Here is a 21,730-nt window from a genome sequence, read left to right as displayed (position 1 = left end):
TGGTCTTCTGCTGCTGTAGCCCATCTGCTTCAAGGTTGGACAAGGTGTTGTTGCTTCAGAGATGCTCTTCTGCACACCTTGGTTGGAACCAGTGCTTATTTGACTTCCTGTTGCCTTTCTATCATCTTGAACCAGTCTGGCCATTCTCCTCTGACCTCTGGCATCAACAAGGCATTTTGGCTCACTGGATATTTGCTCTTTTTGGGACCATCCTCTGTAAACCCTAGAGATGGTTGTGCTGAAAATCCCAGTAAATACTCAGACCAGCCCGTCTGGCACCAACAACCATGCCACGTTCAAAGTCTTCACCATGTCTACATGACTAAATGTTAATGAGCTGCTGACACCTGACTGGCTGATTAGATATGTGTGTTAACGAGCAGCTGAACAGGTGTACCTAATAAAGTGGCTGATGGGTGTATCCACTCCCCAGAAGATGAGCCATTTCCATTTAGGATAACTCTGCCATGTTCATGCCACCCTCAGGCTAAAATATTTCAGCATGTAATCTCTAATCATGAGCAGAACACGCTGATGTACCTAAACAAATAACGCTGGCCAACATTCTTCATATATATCTTTTATTGTTGCACTAATCTCTTCAATACTTGCACGAGGAATACAAAGTAAAAAGCCCCCGCACAAAGTCAGAAATAGCCCAGTAAACCCAGGAAACCATGGGAGGGACTTCTTCACAGAATGTTTAAACATCAACAAGCAATCCTTGAGATCTGTAAGCTATAATTTAACAATGAAGCATACAAACATAACATGTAAAACAATGCTGTTTAAGGTCAGTTGAATCAAAGGTCAAGAAAGTACCAAGCTCTTAGAAGCTGCTTTTCAGAGTAGCTGGAAATATCAAGGCTTTGTAAATAATGATCGTAATTTCTTTATTAAAACCATCAAATAGCAGTACAGGAAGCCACGAAGAAAAGTGCTTAAACATGAATTCTGCCCCATGATGCCCCGTTACGTACAATTTGAAAAAAAAAAAAATCTTGTTGGAAGATAAATTCAGAATTTGATTGGACATTAAGGTTTGTGTGAATGTATTGTGGCTTCACAGTAAACAAACATTCATTTTATGGTTTTATTGCATAAAAAATACAATATTATCATTTATGGAGTTTCATTTCATCCAAACAATGGATGTCCACTTTTCATATAGTGTTGTTGGTTCTGTAGGTTTGAGCTCTGTGACGGCACAGAAACACCTGCACTTATTGGATTGTCCTACTGTCGCTCATTCAGCATAACGTGACGCTAGTTCAGGGTTAACTTTTGTGTGCTGAAGTATCTCAGTCACTCAGGGAGTGACCAAATGAAAAATAAAATGCATATTTATATTCACTCTCAATAAAATGTTCCCTGTGTGAATTATTTTATGTTCTGTGGATGGTTGTTCCAGTGAAAGGCATGAATATATTATAGTTTGTATACTGTGCTGTTTTATCCCGTCCAGCTCACCTCAAATATTATTTTGCAGCAAAAAAGCATAGTACGAAAATACAATTAATATACACTTAGCAATGTAGCATTTGCTTTATCAAGACGTACAATAACATCAAAATATGTTTTCAAATCTGAATTACATTTATGTCAAGAAAAGCTTAGCAAAGAGTAGACTCAATGATACATTTGTCTAACATTCAGGCATCTCAGCAAAAAACGACTTGGAATTTATTGTCAGCAAATTATCATCTTGTACATAAAGGAAAGGTTCAGATATTTTTCATCTATTTTAATAAAATAGTCAAATGTCATATGTGTATTAAAAGACTTGACTGTAATCGTTCCTCCCATCCATAATGGCCTGAAACCATCTTTTCATAGTGGGACCACACTGTAACAGAGTCCTAATCTGAGGTCAGTCTCCTCTGGTCTGTGGCTGCAGCACAGGAATACTTCAGCAGTTGCAAGCAGATTTGCTGTTGGTGTTGTGTCCAAGTGTGCCTCCACCTTATTAGTTCTGTTCCATTTAAAGCAGCACTAATCATCCCTTTATATTTGAAATGGATCCAATGACTGAGTGATATTTAAAGTGTTGCTCGTTGTGGTAAATCCACAGAGAAAGGTCACCAGCTCTGCGGCTCACTTCAGCTGTACAGAATTTTTTTCATCTTTAAGCTCGTTGTTTTTTATTTTTTCCGGCCTGCTACTCATTAACCTCAGCGGGCAGCTGTTTTCAGTCAGAAGGCTTTGATAAACCCACTCTAAACTTCCTGCCAATCACCGAACACGCGACAGATAAAGTTAAATACCAGCTAACACCAGTCAAGTGTGTTTCTAATGATTCAGTGGAGACCAAACCAAAGCTAAAAAGAGTGAATGTTGGACTTCTGGGGCCGTATTCACAAAGTCCTCGTACTAAGAGTCACGCCTTGTGACACAATTCTAAGAAAATTCTTAGAATTGTGATGTTTTCTTAGAATTTCCCTTTAAAGTTAAGACTAGGTCCTTGTGAAGATAAAAGTTATTTACAAAGTGTCTTAGCTCTTAAAGGGTTCCTAAGGTGAAAAGGTGTTAGGAGTAGAGAGGAGGACTTTAAGAGGCTTAACAGTTTCTCAATCAGAGGAGAAAATGACAGAAAGACGAAGAGGTCGGAGAAACATTCTCCAAACACTGGATGACAGTGAATTAATAAATCATGCAGGGAGAATATTTGTGCAGCGCAGCAGTGATGAGTTGAGTCTGTCCCAACCTTCCATCAGCAGTGATCACACTGACACTGTCACAGTCAGCAGTTCATCTCATGTCCACTGGGTGTCCTCACCTTACAGGCTCACAAAGGGGCGTGTCTCTGACAACCAATCACATCTGTTAAAGAATGCATCACACCTAGCAACAGGGCCGACCACACCTCCTCACTGAGGTTCAAGTTTCTGTCCCTTCCTTGCTCAGAGTCGCTCTGAGAACTTTCCTAAATCACTCCTAAGCGAGGACACCTCACTAAAAGTCTTTAGGCTGAGTTAGGAGCTCTGTGAGAGTGTTCTCAGGATGTTTGTGAATACGACCCCTGGTGGACACAAACACAACTTCAAACTGATGATACTGTTGATCTGTTTCTGCCAACCCAGTCATCTAATAAATGTTGGCATTATTCATTCTCCAAAGCCCACGTGTGTAACACTTGTACCTTGTGGATGTGATGACACCATACGTTTCTCTATATTTCAGCAGCAGTGTGGTTAATGTGGTTATGTTCACAAAAAACACTTTATTATGGTTAGGAAAAGATCATGTTCTAGCTTATAATAAACGGTTTTGGTGCCACAATCACCGCTGGAAATGTCATGGTGTGTGCCTAAAAAAAGCACTGAGTTTTGGTGCCACCAACGCCGCAGCAATGTGCCGCCAATTAACATCCGCTTTTGTTATTTATTGGTGTCAAATAGTGGTCCGATGCTTGGCAGCAGTCTCGTGTGAGTAGCTATAGCTAGTGATGGCCAAATGAAGCCTCATGAAGCATTTTCTTTATTTTCTGAGCCCACTAGATGGCACTCATGGTTTAAAGAGAGCGGCTCAAAGAATGGCAATTCAGTGTGCTTTCAACCTTTTGTTGAGCAAAAAGTGCCATCTAGTGGGCTCAGAAAATAAAGAAAATGCTTCATGAGGCTTCATTTGGCCATCACTAGCTATAGCTGCAGCTGGGGCAGCTACATGACCCACGCACTGTGACCACCACATCAGTCCACGAGAAGCCCCGTTCGCTCCTCGGCACAGAAGCTGAAGCCATAATGAAAATGCTAAGTTAGCAATTAGCTAGCTATAGAGTGTAAGGTTAAGAGAGAGGTGGTTAAGGGTAGGGTAAGGGTAATGGGAAGGTAACTTCACATTACATATAAAGTCACCACATCTTCATTACAATGGATTATAAAGTAGATTATTACTACTGCAGTTACACAGTCTCGTCTCATGGTTTTCACAAATCACCATCCCTACCTCCTCTGGATAGTGGAGCGGCATAGCTATAACATCGTTCATATTTGTGATAATAGCACCAAATTTGCCAGATGTACTGACAAATATCTTTAAAACAATTCTGGATATTGAGGCATCAGAATCTCGCCCCCTGGTGGCCAGAGCAGGCAATTGAATCCTACCTGCCCATGGACCCGTCCCGTTAATTGGATCCACTCCAAAATGTGATGGCTTCTAAGTTGGACTATGCTACGTGCCTCCACCAAGTTTTGTGAAAATCGGTCAGACAGTTTTCACGTAATCCTCACCCAAAAAATAAATGGAAGTGAATGGGCGGCCCGTGGACACGCCCCCTGAGTTGGATCAACACCAAATGTGTTTGAACATATGATATCTAACTAGTGCAGCCATCTGCAGCAATGTGGAACCTTAATAATAGAGTTGACAGAATGATTTCACATTGCTGCAGATGCAACTTAGAAGCCATCACTTTTTGGAGTGGATCCAATTAATGGGACGGGTCCATGGGCAGGTAGGATTCAATTGCCTGCTCTGGCCACCAGGGGGCGAGTTTCTGATGCCCCAATATTCAGATTTGTTCTAAATATATTTGTCAACACATCTGACAAATTTGGTGCTTTTATCACAAAATTGAACGATTCTAGAAAAATATTGAGCTCTGCTGCCGCACTAGGATGAACTCAGCCCATCTGCATGTAATCTGAGAAGCATCTGTTTAGAAAGGTTGATTTGATGCATTTGAATTGTGCAAATCTAACATCTCTGGTGACCTGGTGACCAGGCTGGTGTCTGCTGGATGTGTGAATAGGTAACCATTTACTGCGTAAGGTGATAAGGTGTTAATGTTTTGTTACTAGGTTGTTTCTGCTGAATCAATTCATGCAGCTTTAATATCAGCACAATCTTAGCCCTAACTCCAACACGCCATCTAGTGATAATTTCAACTCTGCCTGATCCTCAACCTCAGAGGGAAGAAACACAAAGGAGAAACACACTTTAACACAAGACCAACACACAACACGACCAGCAGCATTACACTAGTGACTGATTTCTTCTGACTCACTGCTGAAGCCTACATATGACATTTGAGTAATGTGTTAAGATAGGCCTGTCCTTTCCTAGTATCGTCATAAAAAAGGCCAAATGCTGTTTTCTTCCTCTGGCATTTTTTGAGTTTCAGTGATTGTGGATAAGATCTTTTAAACAGTTCCTCAGTAGGCAAGTAATAATCCACACAGAGGCATGAAGTTATAGAAAATTATTGCATGACACAAAAGCTGATAACCTGGCTTTGCCTCTCTTTTATACCATCACCACCTGCCACAGTTAAAAATATCAGTATTGTTTATTCATAATGAATTTAAATGGAAACTGGGTGTTGGCACCGTCCGTGTCAATATTGTAATAAACCTTACTTTACTACTCCAGCAAGTTGTTAAAGCTGTAGCCTAGTAAGAGCTGAAACCAGCAGCCTTCCAGCTATGAGTGTCAATTCAAAAATGATGAGGACATTTCAGTGTTGTGTGGGCATCTAAAGATGTTACTAATGTCCACGGTACAGTCTAATTCTGTGTGTCTGAGTTCTCTATTGACTTATTCCAAAGTAATGTGGCCACAAACATTCTTATTGTCTTAGTTTTGCCCAAAGCATCACAGAAGCAGAGTTTAGGTTATGTCACAAGATGAAACAAACAATCGCAACACTGCATTTCACTTGAATGGGTATAACACTGACAATCAATGCCCTTAAATGGCAAACTTTTGACTTGATCCTCTTTAGTCGTTTTTTGTAAACTCGCCCGCCTCCCAGCGCAGAGCCATGGCACTCTTGCGTCTTCCTCCTGTGTAGACCTCTGGAAACTGAGAAAGACAGCTGATTGTTTACCTGCTTTCAAAGCACTTCCTCCACCTCCACCTCCACCTCCTTTACTTTCACCTCCTCTCTCAGGTTATTAGACTGAAGATGGGATAAGTAAATCAATGTCAGTGTTATGATAATATATGATAAAATAGATTTAACATCGGAATGAATGTTGTTTTTATTAGGCGTAATACAAAAATATTTTAAATGATCTTTTTTTGATGATTGTATCTGCAAACTAAGATTTTTACAAAAGGAAATATTTGAGCGAGAGCTTACTCTGTGATCACAGGATAGAGCGGAGCGATCCATCCTGTAGGCTGTTTTCATTGGTGATGATGGAGAGGACTTGCACTTCACTGGTACATCAACTAATAAAGACCAAAGATCACCGTTAGCTTAAACACAAAGAGGAAGAATGAGAAAAAAAGTACATGTACAGAGTGTTGTAAATAACGTAGTGTTCTGTGGTCATTACTTTGCTGACGTACCTGAATTGTCAAACGCCAAAGTGTCCATGTGATTTGACAATATCCTGTCTGTATTGAACCTGTCTTTGCCATATAGATTTGCCCTCTCCTTCCTCAGCTCATCCTCCCTCTGCTTCACCATCTTTATTTCTTCATCCACCAGTGACATTGTGCTCCTTGAACGCAGCTTGAAAAAGGGGTTGTTCAGGAACATTTTTTCCTGGGGCTGCTCACTGGCTTTATTGAGTGAGAACTCGGAGGTACTGCGAATAATCAGATTGGATGTCTCTAGGATGATGAGGTTGGAGCTGCTGTCCTCGGAGCACCACTCTCGGGACTGAGCTGCCACACTGTCTTTGTCACGTCTGGGGCTGGAGGTGAAATCATTGCTAGGGTCTAGAATGATAACATTGTTTGCTGATAATTCATGTTTCAGTGGTTCCTTAGTGGGTGAGGAGGTGATGATGAATGATGGTGTCAGTGGAGTGCTTATGGATCGAGGCATACTTCGTGATGGAACACAATCAGTTGATTTGCCCATCCTGGAGAGGCCCCTCTCTCTCTTGAAGTTTTCCTCCCTCTCCATTGATATGCGAATCTCCCTCTCTACTGGTGTTTCTGGGTCATCGTAAGGAGACCTGTAACTGGAATCATCCAGGCCAGAATCCTCTGAGCAGGGGCTGAATTGGGTGTGAGGATAATCGCCAACTAGATTCAAGTTCTCCAGATCGTGTGCTTTCTTGTGAGTCCTTTCAATGTTGCGGACAGGGGTGTACATGAAGCTGTGGCTGCCATGGAAGCTGGGCTGTTTGGTCGTAGGTAAGACAATCTTGTTCATGGTTTGCTCTTCCATTTCCCGCCACTGTTTACGAGCCAATTGGAAGTCCACATGCTCTGTGCTAACATTCTCGCTCATGGTCTCTTGTATCACACAGAAGTCTTTGGGTAGCTTCTTGTTAGAATCTGCACTGATGTGCTTTTGGTGGTTGGCTTGGTTATGATTGGCATCTCTGCCATTTTCACTGTCATCTTCAGAGATTTTGGACAAACCTTGAAGGCCTAAAGGGTTGTATTTAACCTCTTGTGGAGGGTTAGGAAAGGAAACTATGTCCTCAGGTTGTTCTAGAACTTCTTCCACTTGTGGAACCTCAAAACGGACCTCTTCAAAGTTGTTGTTGCCTTGTTCCTCAAAGTCTGTCACCTCAACTTTCTGCACAAAGAGCTCTTGGGCACTAAGCTGAAGACTGTCCAAATATGAGTCATCATCTTCTTTATTTATAGAAGAAGAGAATATTGTTCTCCATTTTTCATCCGTCTCACTGTCTGAGGAAGCTGCTGCAATCTCAACTCTTAGGCATTCATCCATTTCATCAGGCTCAAGGTCATGGCAGGATTCATTGGAAACATCTGACATTGCGTCTTCTCTAATACGCTGCTCCAACATAGACTCCTCTGTAATAGGAGGTTCGAACAGGATGTCATGGGCCTCTGGGTCCTCTTCTGTGTCTACTGTCACATTTTGATAATCATCATCTTTGAGATTCAGCTCATTATCCTCAGCCTCAGGCTCCGGCTCAGGGTATAACTCTAGCTCAGGGTATTGCTCCGGCTCAGGGTACTGGTCTGGTTCAAGGTCTTGTTCTGGCTCAGGGTAGTGCCCTAGCCCAAGGTCTTCGACTTGCTCAGGGTACTGCCCCAGATCAGGGTATTGCTCTGGTTCAGGGTCTTGTTCTGGGTCAGGACACTGCTCTGGTTCAGGGTACTGCCCCAGATCAGGGTCTTGTTCTTGGTCAGGACACTGCTCTGGTTCAGGGTCTTGTTCTGGGTCAGGACACTGCTCTGGTTCAGGGACTTGTTTTGGCTCAGAATCAGACATGTCCTGCCTCTTACGGTGAGCGTCATTCTCATAAACACTGTCAGCACTGGAGGGTGTGTCGGACACAGATGAGGCGATTGACTCATTCCTGTTGAGCTCTTCATGCCCTGATTCTAATATCAAAGCCTCCTTTTGATCTTGACAAGGCATTTCAGTGCAAACACTGGTCTCAGAGCAGTCAGGCCTGTCAATCTCAATTGTGCCGCTTGGCAGGTCAGTTAATAATTTGCCAGTTTCCCCCTGGAAATCTGATGAGTCCATCTCTAAACAAACTTGCTCATCATCTGCACTGAAATCCTTTCCCTGATCAAGTGAATCAGCCACAGCAACCTCTACTACACAGTCCATCGCCAGCTCTGATTGCTCAGTGGTTTCCATGGTTACGGAGAAGGAGTTGTTATTCTCAGTTGTGCTGCAACCTTCGTTCAGGTCTTTTCCATCTGCCTCTCTATCCATCAAGGTAGCTTTCTGAAAAGAAAAAAAAAGAGAGAATAAAGAAAACAGACGTTCATCTTCTGGGAGGGAGAGAGAGAACTGTACCTTAGGAAAATGCAGAGCTGAGCTGGGAATCAATAGCAGCATTTTCACAGCAGCCCTCACCCTGACATTATTTGCAGTTTCTTAAACCTTGTCTTCTCCCAGTGTCTCCTGGATATTAAAATGTCAGTAATGTCTGTAATGCACTACAAGCACATTATAATTCATTCATAAGGATTAATAAAAAAAGTGTTTCTAGTTATGCATGACAACTTATAGCAAGGTTTATAAAGTTACACAGCACATTATAGACCGAACCACAATGTTTACTGACAAAAACTTCCAGGCAGTAAATCTTGTACACTTTTTTAGAATATTTTCGCTGCTTTACGTCACTGTCAGACTTTAAAACTGAAGCCATTATATCAAAGCCACCAGACTCCACTGACAAAAACGGCTTTTTTGCATAGCAGACCATTGTTGCTGATCTACCGCGGCCTCACCTGGTTAATGTGTAAGGTAAAGCAGAGCAAATGTTAAATCATAGCACACGCTCACACTGATATTTATTTTTAGGTGGCTAAAACACATTTTGCTGCGGCACTGTCCATAACAGCACACTGTCTACCTGCCACGCTGGTAGATTTGGTTTATCAATCATGACAACAAAGCAACAAAGTAGATCAAATAAACACAGCCGAAACGTCAGACAGGTCAGACCACTGTGTTCTACTACATATCTTTGAATGTTACGTTACAGCTACAGCTGAAAATGACAGAAATCGACAAGTTTGCTGATTTTACACGCCTCCACAAATGTAATCAATTGGCAGCTTTCTACTCAGAAGTGACTGTTGTTAGAGTGACGTCACGGTAATTCTGTGGATAACTGACGGAACGTTTGCCAGTTATAAAGACACATAGAAACCTGTTCTAACATATCCTATCAGACGCTAAATACTACACTTGTGAAATGGAATAATGTCTAATAAACATCACTAATATGCTAATATGATAACCGCTCCGCTTGGTTCTGCGCATTCTTCGCTCTGCTCCACTCCATCATAAATTTTATCCCGCTCCACTCACTCACCACTCCGCTCAAAAAAACTGCGTCGTACTACCCTAACCTGTAATCTTCTATTCACAAATAAAACATGAGCTTGGTAGATTCTCCGGGGAAGCCCTCTCGCCTCTCCCCGCAGTTAGGGACCATTCTCCAAGGTACCGCTGCTTCTCTTCTCAGTTTCTTTTCTGAAGTACACCGTAAACTCCATAGTTTTGAAAGAAAATAGTGTGGGTGTGCGCAGGTACAAAGATGCATTCTGGGTGGGGCATGAGCGCCCGGAGCAACATTGGAGCGAGAGATAAGGCTCCGCTCCACCTTTAAAAAAAAATAGCCGCTCCTCGCTCAGCTCCACTCACATGCTCTGTCTCTCTCCCCCCTTCACACTTGGCTGTCCTATCCATTAAAGGCTAAAAATGCCCAAAAAATATCTTAAAAAAAAGAAAGAAATGCTGCCAGTAATGATATGACATGAGGAGCAGGGACGTCTGTAAAGGGTGGGCGGAAGGGGTGGCTGATGGCAAACCAATATGTTTTATTTTTTTAAACCTAACCATGTACTTTTGTTGACATCCTGGCGTTGTGTGGTAGCATCCTGAAATGTCAGCAGTAGACGGAGAAGGACACCTAGACTGTAACATGTAGATGTGAAAGGCCACTGTGGCAACATGTGACGGCACCGTGGCTCAGCCTCCCTACAGACGTAAATACAAGATTTAAAAAGAAAATCAGCGGAATCCCAGTTTAAGGCTTTTATCCACTGGAGAGGAACGTTTGCAAAGAGTTACCCAGGCTTTACTATGAACTATGAACAGCATATTTCCTACTGTCCTCCAACAGATAACATTTTTTATATATTTTTTATTTAACCCATACTCAACCAGGCGGGTCCGTCGAGACCAACAACATCTTTTACAAGGGAAACCTTTCCAAGACAGCAGCACACAAAAACTTACAGCCAAATGCACACAAAATAAAAACATTAAAGATCTACAGTAACATGTAGAAATATTTACAAGAACCAACCGATTCATTCATCATGGTACTTACGAGAGATTTAAAATCAGGCAGAGACCAGTCCACGTAGTTTCAACTCTTTCTGAAGGTTTTTACCAGGTGAGAGCAGCAGAGCACATAAAAGCTCTCTGTCCCAGCTCAGCATGAGAACCAGGAACAGACAACAAACCTAAGTGTTGAGATCTCAGACTGTAGCTACAGTCACATCTCTGTTATGATGGGAATTTACCCAGTATGGCTTTATAAATGAACAAATACCAGTGACTGAGCCTACGAAAGCTCAAAGATGGCCGACCAGCCCTGGACAAAAGCGCACAGCCATTCAACCACTAACATGAAATCTCTGTTCTGTGTTTACTGTCCATCCAGCCTTCAATCAGCCTTTACATCGAAATACTCTTTCACCTATCTGAGACCTCGTCCACATGTACATGGGTATAACTGAAAGTGTAACTTTTTTTTGTCAGGGGGGCAAAAGGTGACAAAGATACAAACCCTCTCGGGGTCTGTGGAAGATATATCTTAAAAAAACAGGTTTGTGTATTTCCAGTCAGTTTGAGCATGAACATATGGGATCATGTAATATTCATTTTACAAAAGTAACGTAAATGGGACACCAGTTCAGGGTTAAAAATACATAAATAAATAAAGAGTTGAGAGAGCGCAGAGCCAGATCCAAAATGATTTGAAAGTACACTGTGTTATGCTGCGTTCCCACCAAACGCGATTTCGCAAATTCGCGCGTCAAAATTACATACAAAGTCAATGCAAAGACGCGATTAGACGCGAAATCGCGCCGGGCGGGGCGTTGGACGCGTCTAGCGCGACGCGATGGACGCGTCTAACGCGGCGCGATAGATGCGAAAATCGCGTCCAACACCTCATCGCTCGAGTTGAAAATATTAGGCTCGTTGGAGATGAACTGCGCCTCGCCTGGAAAGTAGACGAGAGCAGGCGGCCGCAGCGGGGGGCGGTGACAGAAAGCTGCGGTGAAGTCGGACAGTTTCCCGACAGTTTCCAGCAGCCTTCAGTCCGTACAGGAAGTCACAGACACACTTACATCCTGTCTGGAATGATGTCAATTCATTAAAAAAGTGATCAGACCCATATATCAGTTTGTTTTCACCATCAGTCACACAACATGTTTTCTATTCACAGAATAAACCTTCAGATCAGACAAATACAATCTTAATCTCTAAAATTTAACAAAAATGAGTAGTTTATCTAAAACGTCATATTGTTGAGTCGGCATCTAAACCAATCAGCTGTTACATCAGGTGAGAGCCAGGCGGTGCAGTCGGTGGAGACCAACTGCAGCGCCTGGCTCTAAAAACTGCAGCCGCCTCGCTCTCGCGGCTTTATCGCCGTCCACTTTTGTAATACGTCAGAGCAAGTCGGGATGAAGTCGGACACAAAACTAACCGGCATGCATTGTGCGCCGATCGCCGGTGATCGAATCTGCGCAGGACTGGCTCATCTCGAACGAACCTAATATTGAACTTTTGAGGCGAATTCGCGTGACACTGTGCCGCGAAAGCCAATCAGCGTTGAGATTCTCCCGACGTCACTGGCGTGTGTCAACAACGTCCAGTTGTTGACACAACAATAAACTGCTACTCACCAGGGAGACAGATGGACAGACGCTCCGCAGCTGAAATGGAGCGCCTGTAGTTGGTGTCCTGCCGGGAGATCCTGGCGCCAACCCTCGCCAACAGGTCCTCAAACTGGGCCCCAGTCAGCCTGAAGTACCGCTGAAAGCGGCTATCATCCAGACGGAGTTCCTGGAGGAGGTGGTGAAACTCGCCGAGCTGGATGCGCTTCTGCAGGACAGGGTGAACCCAAAAACGACGGCGTTTGGCCCTCCGACGCATCTGGGACTTCCAGAGCAGGTACAATCAGCGATGGTGGATGGATATCTCAGCCATGGTCGTCAGTGGCTACCCGGAGCTATATGATACTGCGTGTCTACTCTACAGAGGCCGCAACAAAAAGGAGCAGGCTTTGGTGAAAGTCGCCGAGGAGACTGGTCTACTTGGTAAGTTCTGTTAATATGTGTCTTTAATTAGTTTGCAGAATGGTTGTACTATGAACGTTAGCACTAGCTTAGCTCCAGTTAGCACAGCCGGCTTCCCCGCTACTCGCGCGAATGACACGATAACGCGAATTAACAAAATGGTCAGGTGTCGAAATTCGGGCGTTATGGGCGGTGCGTTACTCGCGTTACGGGCGATTAAATCACGTTCATCGCGTTTGGTGGGAACACAGCTTTACACTGTAGAGAGTAAAAATGAATGAATGTTTTTGCTCTCTACAACTAATGCGACTGCTGTTCGGTCACTTCAAAGACGGGCCTATCCGCTGCGTGCTCCGCCGTCCGTCAACACCCACCGGCTGCGTTTGCTGTGTGGAGCGGTGCAGCTCAGCCGGACAGCGGGAGTCACGAGGACCGGCGAGATCTCGTGAATTCACGCATAATCTCGCGATATAACAAGATGTAGTTTCTATAAACAGAACCACAAAACCAGAGGAGTAGTAGGAAGACATCTGGGTGCACCTCCATGATTAACATCTCCTCGTCCATGGTGTCAACGGGGTGAAATGACGCCTGAAAACCTCTGACCTGTTGACTTCAGGCCTGCCTCCGCCCATTATGACATTTTCAAGGTGTAGTGCAGGGAAATATGATCCGCCGTGAACACTGTGTATTTTATTTTGAAAATTAACCAGATGTTTTATTTTGTTTCTGTGCACGACTTCCTGCCCCGCACGATCTGCTCTGTGCTGAATTGCTGCGTTGTGCTCCGGCGTCCGGCAAAAATAGAAGTCCTGCGTATCTGTTGCGGAGGGCTCCGGAGCGCCGCAGCTGTGACGGAGCTGGAACGCAGCACAGCCGCAGCCGGTGGAAACACACACATTGACTAGAATTGAAACGTATCAGCTCTGCTGCCGTTCTGGAGCGCAGACGCAATCAACACGCATCTGGTGGAGTTTGTGGGTTAGCAGGCGCCCAGGTGGTGTTCAAGCACCTGCTGTTTTGCCTTCTGACGAGATGGTCTCCCTTTTTAATATTTATAATATTTTAGTGTTTGAATTTGGCCCATGGCATTATTCTCCATTCAAAGTGTGTTCTAACACCTGACAACCACATTTAAGTTTTCATTCTGCCAGATCACAGGAGCCCTGCCCCTCCCTCATCAACATCCCTTGTCACAGTCACCACAGCTAACAGACTTAAATCGAGCATCCTGCAGAGCAGCATCACATCTCCCTGTGACCTGCCTTCATGGAGAGCCAGGTAACAAGTGTTTGCCCTCAGCCTCAGTATTGTTTGTAAGTGAAGTGAAATTAAACTATTTAAACATCTCATACAACCAGACTAATTTAGGCAATAACCCACCATTTAGTTTAACAACAAGCTAGCTAATCTGGCGTGAAATCACACCGTCTCCCTCAAACCCTCTGGCTGCCCGGTGCAGACGGGGGAGACAGACGCCAATTAGCTGTCCCACTTCCACATGTCTTTAGAAAACTACACTCAACTTGAAATCATGTTCATATCTCCCACACCGCGGCTCTGGTCATTCATTTAAATAAATCTGAAATGCGGTTTAGTGATGCACATCTCTTGTGCCAAGAGTGCAGAGGAGGAGCGCGGAGCTCCATGAATATTTAAAGCTCATTCAGAGGATCATTTCAAGTTTTAGTACATGACTATTTAATGAACTCCCTGTGTTTTTCTCATATACACAAACTTTATTGTTTACAAATTCTTACAAAAAAACACGGGAATTTAATTTTATTTCTGAACCAACAGGAAATAAAGCATTTAGCTGGATCACAGGTTAAATTAAAGGTTTCTGATAAGAAAGTAACAACAAGAGAAAATATAAAATCAGCCCTGCAGCATTTAAAGCCTGAAGAAAAGAGTCGTGTTTGTAAGAAGCTGAATTCGATGTAGCTGAATCAAACTACCCTCCAAAAGACTCTTTCCTCTTCAGCGCTCTGTGACCTTCATATTGAAGAACTCTGAGGTAGAGATCACTGTCCGTGTGTCGGAGCAGCTTCCACTCTGAACTTCCAGAACCATTTAAACCTCACTGCAGAACACACGCCCTCATTTATACACAGTAAAACACACACAGCAATGCTTGAAAACAAAATTACCTTGGTGTCTGCATTACTGTATGGGTAGTAACACAAAGATGTAAGTAAGCTAAATGTGTTCCTGTATATATGAGAGAGCACCTGCCGCCGGAAATGTCTGTGTGATGACTGGGGCCAAGACAAGATGTTCACAAACTGATTTCATAACCACAAGAACTAAAAGAAAAACTGACACGAGGTGATTTTAATTCAGCTTCTGTCCTTTTCAGGGAGCTCGACATTTGCGCCCTTCTCAGGTAACATCATGAGGCTAATTTAACAAGCCTCCTGCTGAACTACATCATAGTGCACGTCCCTTTTTTCATTGATTTTGAAAAGTTTCAACATTATAATGTGGTTTATAGGCCATATTTCGTATGGCATCCTGTCAATATTTAACAAAATAAATAAGACAAATATAGCCTAATGTAAGACTATGACCTGTCACTGCTGAACTGCAGCTTGTTAACACTGTCAGAAAACAAGAGTGTATCACAGCCTCTACAGGAGCGTTCAGTGCAGTGTGTGTGAGTGTGTGTGTGTGTGTGGCGAGGGATGAGAGGGAGACGGTGTGTCTGCACTCGGGACAGGCAGCTGAGCTGGTCGTCAGGTTAGCAGCAAACCATGAATGTAACAATGAGCGTTCAGTGTGAAGCGGTTTCATCAGTGCATACAGACACTGTGTGGTGTTTTAGGGGAAACACTGGTTAGTGTTCACTAAATCAACCTCATCAGGATGAAGAACAGTCCACAGCTTGACACAAGTTTATCATAATAACGCGTTATAGACATGAACTTGATAGACAGTGTTACAAAATCGCTCATGAGTTCAACCTTGACAAAAAGACCCTGACTTGTCAGATTCTCTGTTAGGACAGAGCTCATCATCATCCTCACTGCCATCATCATCCTCATTGCCATCATCAGCAGCACACACACGAACACTGGACCGGCTAAATAACACTCCATGATGTTATTGTGAATGTAATCACCACAGTGTGACTTTGGCAAATCCTCTTCAACAAGTCTCAAAGTGCAAACAGCAGACTAAAGTTGTCAGGTGGAGAAACACCTTCTGATGTCTCTGCAGAGGGTGGGGGTAGCAGTGGAGGGTGACGGTGGTGGGGGGTGCTTGCCATCGCTATGTTTCCCTGAGTCAAGTGGGTTATGTGCAGACAGAAAGAAGGCACATGAAAAGCAGCTGAATTAGATGGCATTATGTCTGTTCTTATGTAAGACTGCGGGGCTGGGTCTGCCTCCCACACACTGCCGAGTGTCCCTGCAAGATGATTGGCTGAGCGCCACAGTCCCCATGTTCACACTTGCACTCACGTACTCACAGACATTTAAATTACTATTGCTTTTCAGCGTGAGAACAATCACTGGCTACATTCATTCCTTGACATTTCAATTTCAAGATGCACTCTCTGAACGCCAACATCTGCCCAGTGACTGAATCAAACTCTGAACAAAAAACATACACACGAGGATGCTTATTACATGATTTATATCAGGACGTATTCTGACGGACACAGAAATATAGAAATACAAAACGATGCAGTTGCACACAGATGAAATAGTGGACTGGTGCCTCTGCTTGTTTCTCTGAGCAAAATGTAAATAATTAAATAATCACCCGAGTGAGTACGATGAAGGAGAAGAAGTCTCAGAGAAAAAAACACATCTTCTGACACCGCTGGGTGTAAACGTGCTCTGTGGATGGCAGCAGCTCCGCCTGGTGAGGTGCCGAGCGGCTCACCACCCTCTGTACAACTGCAACTGCAATATAATACCAGGCGACGATGCAGCGAGTCAGGACACTGACTGAGGTCTCTACGAGGCTGGTTCATCAAGGTGGTTAAAAGGCCGGTCTGAATACATATACATATCTAGAGAGTATTAAGCTCATGTCAACAGGGACGAGAAAACATGTCTGAGTCTACTTGCTGGAGCAGTAAACTAGCTGTCATTACATACAGCAGTCAATCTTTTCCAGCTGTTAGTCAGACCCTTTGTATTTCCATGGAAACAGAGACAAAAAGTTTTTTTTTTATTTTGAGCTTTAACTGCCCCTCAACATGAACACATTTTGGTTATGTATTTTATTTTGTTGGTAATAGTTGTATAATCACAATATCACACTCGAGGCTGAGCTTTGACGTCATTTCACTGTCATGCCACAAACGACATGAACGCACAGCCTTGAGTGTGATATTGCTTAAATTTAAAGTCAGTCCTGTATCTTTCAGTGTGGCTGCTTTTAATCAAGCTGACAAAATAATATCATTATTTATTTCCTCAACATTTTTATAGTGTTTTTATTATGCCAACATTTAACAGCTATAGATAATAATATATTAGAGACTGTACATGTATCATGTGTTTAAGATGTTTCTGTGACTGTCTCTTTATTTACTGAGGTGTCACACTTGAGGAAGGCTGTGTCAAGTTGCATTGAATTGCCTCTGCTGTAGTTTTTACATAACTTAGTTTTAAGTTAAGTTAGTTCATAGGTTAGCGGCAGGTTCGCCCTCTGCGGGCTGGGGGAGAGTTACTAAACAAAAGAATTGATGTGCTCGACTAACAGTCTGAAAAACGCTGAGGAAAGCCCAGTGCTGAAACGCGTCCGTTTTTGACACTGCTGTGTGTCATTAAAAGACTGATATATATGATATTTGTGAGTGCTGACCAGGGGTCACGTTAACCGGATATTCTCGGTCATTGACCAGTTTTTTACAACAACGAGCGGAAAATCTGAAGGCTGTCGGTCATTTTGACCGGTTGCAATTACCACCCCTGCCCTCTTGGTGGCAGAGTGCACAGTCAGTGGTTTTAGTGGCTGCCGTTTTCACACCGCAGATAGCGTTGTTGACATAACGCCCTGGACACACTGGATGCGGAACCGAAGTGCAGCGCCCAGCAGCGGAGGCAGTTTTCAGTCAGCGCCCATGTTAACCTATCTGACTGTCCACACAGGCCGCTGAGCAGAGCGGAGCGCCCGCGGAGGCAGCGCTTCAGTTCGGCGTCTGGTCTATTTTTCACGCGAGCGCTTCTGTCAAGCTGGATCGAGCGGATTGTACCAAACAGGAAGTCGGACACAGAAAAGACGAGAGAATCCGGCCAATTTTCAAAATAAAATAACCATAATCACTTCATTACAATTTTAATTTTGTGTCACCGAGCCTACAGACATAACTACTTAACGCTCTGGACACACCGGACGCGTTAGTGCCGTCCGGTGTGTCCAGGGCGAAGCCTAATGGCACGGGTGTGTGGATGTCTGTTCATCTTTTCGTTCATGTCCTTATTAATGCACACTTTATAACTTGCTTGTTTAATTTATTAAAAACGAACGAATGAAAACTAAATGTCTTTGAATATCTTTATTATCATTTAAAAACGAAAATTAAAATAACTGGTAAAAATAGATTATGACCGGATTTTTATGACCCTGGTGCTGACATTTTGATCTAGTCAGTGGGGGGGAGTTACTGCCCTGTCTTGTTCACGAGTGAGGGTAGAATGGAGCGTGAGATGGATCGGCGGGTCAGTGCAGCTTTTGCAATGATGCGGGCGCTGCGCCGGTACGTTGTAGTGAAGCTTTCAATTTGCTGGTCCATCTACGTCCCAACCCTCACCTATGGTCATGAGCTCTGGGTAGTGACCGTAAGAATGAGATCGCGGATACAAGTGGTGGAAATGAGTTTCCTCTGTAGGGTGTCTGGGCTCAGCCTTAGGAGTAGAGCTGCTGCTCCTTCGCGTCCAAAGGGGTCAGTTGAGGTGGTTCGGGCATCTGATCAGGATCCTCCTGGGCACTCCCACTGGTAGGAGGCCCCGGGGCAGAGCCAGAACACACTGGAGGGATTATATATCTCATCTGGCCTGGGAACGCCGGCACAAAAAAGTGGAAAGTGTTGCCAGGGAGAGGGACGTCTGGGGTGCTTTGCTCAGCCTGCTGCCCTGCGACCCGGCCCCGGATAAGCAGATGAAAATAGATGGATGGATGGATGGATGGATAGTTTTATGTCACAAGTTACACAACATTTGGGCACTAAACATGTACTTTGGCCACTAAATTTAGAGGCTCGTTGGCCTGTGGGGAAAAGTATCAGCGTGTATCCTTGTTGGTGTTTGATGCCTGCGTCACTGTCCCACTCTATGGAAGGCTCGAGCTGAATCCACCTCACCCTGCAGTTGAGGTCATGAGCTCCTGCTGCCAAGTGTCAAGGCAGCAGCTAACCACGGCCTGGCGGCTCTATTCACTCCAAAGCTGAGAGTATTTAACAGGATATCCACGGCTGCTGACTCCAAACATCAAACACAACCAGCACCCGTCCAGTCTGCACCAAGTTTCTAATCCTCTCGCTGTCCTCGTCCTCCACATCTCTTTTTGAAACAGCCACAGTCGGCACATTCCTCTCATCAAGCCAACTCTTGCGTCATGTGATTAAGCAGAGTCTAACCAGAGTCTGACATTAGTGTTTAGATGCAGTGGTAGTTATGATAATGCTTCAATCTCCCACAGATCAATATAATCATCTTAGTGTGTGAGTTCCTGCAGCAGAGCTCTAACAGTACAGAGCGTACCGCCCTCTGCTCAGGAGGACTTGGCAGCTTTAAAGCAGCACTAGGTGATATTTGAATATTAAAAACTAACATCGCTCCATGTTTTCACTGAGTACATCTTGTTCTCCACTAATTATAAGGCCAGATTCACTTTGTTGTCCCACATTTAATTCTATGGTCGGTTACTGGAGGAATCTCCAACCACAAAATACTACATCAAAAATATAAGTTGAGTTTCTTCTCGCAGCCTTTTCCAGATCCAAATCCATCCAAGGAACAAACAGCTGAGTAAATCCTCATCCTCAGTATCTGCCTGTTAGATGATGACTCATGATTGTAAACACGACATGTGTAAAACATCACCTGCTCACCAGGAGATGACTGTTTCTGACATTCTGACATCATCATTGTGCAACTATCATTCATGGACACACACACTATGTGTGTGTGTGTGAAAGATGATGTAATATTTTTATCCTATTCAGCACTCAGTCGCTTTTAACTTTTTCTCCTGCTTCTGACTTTTGACCTGCTGTCACATGTGAGTTTCCCTGCTGTGGGATTAATAAAGTCTAATCTTATCTTATCTTATTTTATCTTATCTTATGCGGCAGCCCTAAAAGTGCCATATAAGGCAACCTGTTGTGCTCTGTCTGTGGGTCAGTGTTAGTAAAAAGAGCTTCACATCTGACAGTCTGAGATCAGCAGACAAAAAGACAACATGTTTAGCTGTTCTATGAGAGGAGCCACAACAATTAATTAAACACAAATACATTTACCAACAGTTTGTCACCTGAGCAGCACTTTGCTGTGACAGGAGGAGAGATGTGACGATGTGACGTGAAGTTAGATGCTAAAAAACATCATCGTGGTCTGTGACTGATGTGACAGCAGTCAATGACTACGTTTACATGCACACCATATTCTAATTAAGGTCAATATTCTGGTTGAGGTAATGTTCCGAATAAGGTGTTCATATGTGCTGCAGCAACTGGAATATTCCGTTTACATGTTAATTGACATATTCCCGTGTTTCTGTGTATTCCATTAAAAACACCCCGGGCTACTGGCCCACCAGAAACGCTCTGATTTAATACAACACTCAACCTGTGGGGGGCAGCGATACGCCTATAGTGTCTGGTCTGCCAGAAATACAGAAGAAGAAGAAGAAGACGAAGTTGTGTTCACAATGAACAGAAGCTGTAATGTTTGTTTCCCACATACCCCTGTGTCGTCCTACTTGCGCTTTTGCACCACAACTTAACTACAACACTCTGCTGATCCATTTTGTCCTCAACAATGGAAGAAGAGAGCGAGAAGAAAAGGCGAACGAGTGTATGGACCTTTCCTTCCAGCTCATGCCGTTCACGCCAGCCAGAGCCCCCCCACAGTCTGTGGATGAAGGTGCGAAGCCAGTTCTGCTGTTCTCCCTGATCGCCGTAACCATAACAACACCGACAACCCAGGATTTCTTGCAAATCGAGCATGTGCAGACGTTACTGAATATTCCGGTACGGGACATTTTCCGATTAAGGCGTACACATGTCACAATATTCTGGTTAAAACAGGCATATGCCAGGGGTCGTATTTGGAATATTCTCCAACCGGAATATGACCATAATCAGGTTATGCACGTGTTGACAACGCAACAGGAATATTGAGGATATTCTGAATAATACAGGAATATGGTGTTCATGTAAACATACTTAATGGGACATGACAGTCTCAGGGATATTGACTGACTGATTCTTCTCTAGTTTGGTCTTCTGCTAGTGTCCTTGTCACTACTGGTAGCATGAGGCCGTACCTGCAGCCCAGTCAGGTTGCACAGGTTAGTCCAGCTCCTCCAGGATGACACCTGGTGCAGAGGGCCCTGGGTTCCTCCTGGTGCAGAGGGCCCTGGGTTCCTCTTGGTGCAGAGGGCCCTGGGTTCCTCTTGGTGCAGAGGGCCCTGGGTTCCTCTTGGTGCAGAGGACCCTGGGTTCCTCTTGGTGCAGAGGGCCCTGGGTTCCTCTTGGTGCAGAGGACCCTGGGTTCCTCCTGGTGCAGTGGGCCCTGGGTTCCTCCTGGTGCAGAGGGCCCTGGGTTCCTCTTGGTGCAGAGGACCCTGGGTTCCTCCTGGTGCAGTGGGCCCTGGGTTCTTCCTGGTGCAGAGGGCCCTGGGTTCCTCCTGGTGCAGAGGGTCCTGGGTTCCTCTTGGTGCAGAGGGCCCTGGGTTCCTCCTGGTGCAGAGGGCCCTGGGTTCCTCCTGGTGCAGAGGACCCTGGGTTCCTCCTGGTGCAGAGGGCCCTGGGTTCCTCCTGGTGCAG

At 44.3% G+C, this 21,730-nt stretch overlaps 1 protein-coding gene across 2 annotated transcripts in view; it reads right to left on the bottom strand.

Moving 5' to 3' along the window:
• Positions 1 to 564: 564 nt before the first annotated feature.
• The window catches only part of palmdb (palmdelphin b), a 92,391-nt gene continuing 71,225 nt past the window's right edge, over positions 565 to 21,730 (bottom strand). For both annotated transcript variants that reach the window (XM_033638172.2, XM_033638171.2), the window contains 3 exons: positions 6,298 to 8,620; positions 6,086 to 6,177; positions 565 to 5,805 (listed from right to left, as the gene is read on the bottom strand). In XM_033638172.2, the coding sequence (XP_033494063.1) occupies positions 5,722 to 5,805; positions 6,086 to 6,177; positions 6,298 to 8,620 (2,499 nt within the window). In that variant the 3' untranslated portion in view covers positions 565 to 5,721. The remainder of the gene's footprint in view (positions 5,806 to 6,085; positions 6,178 to 6,297; positions 8,621 to 21,730) is intronic.

Source organism: Epinephelus lanceolatus, chromosome 20, assembly GCF_041903045.1.
Source record: "Epinephelus lanceolatus isolate andai-2023 chromosome 20, ASM4190304v1, whole genome shotgun sequence".
Taxonomy (NCBI): domain Eukaryota; kingdom Metazoa; phylum Chordata; class Actinopteri; order Perciformes; family Serranidae; genus Epinephelus; species Epinephelus lanceolatus.
This window is presented reverse-complemented; position numbering and strand designations above follow the sequence as displayed.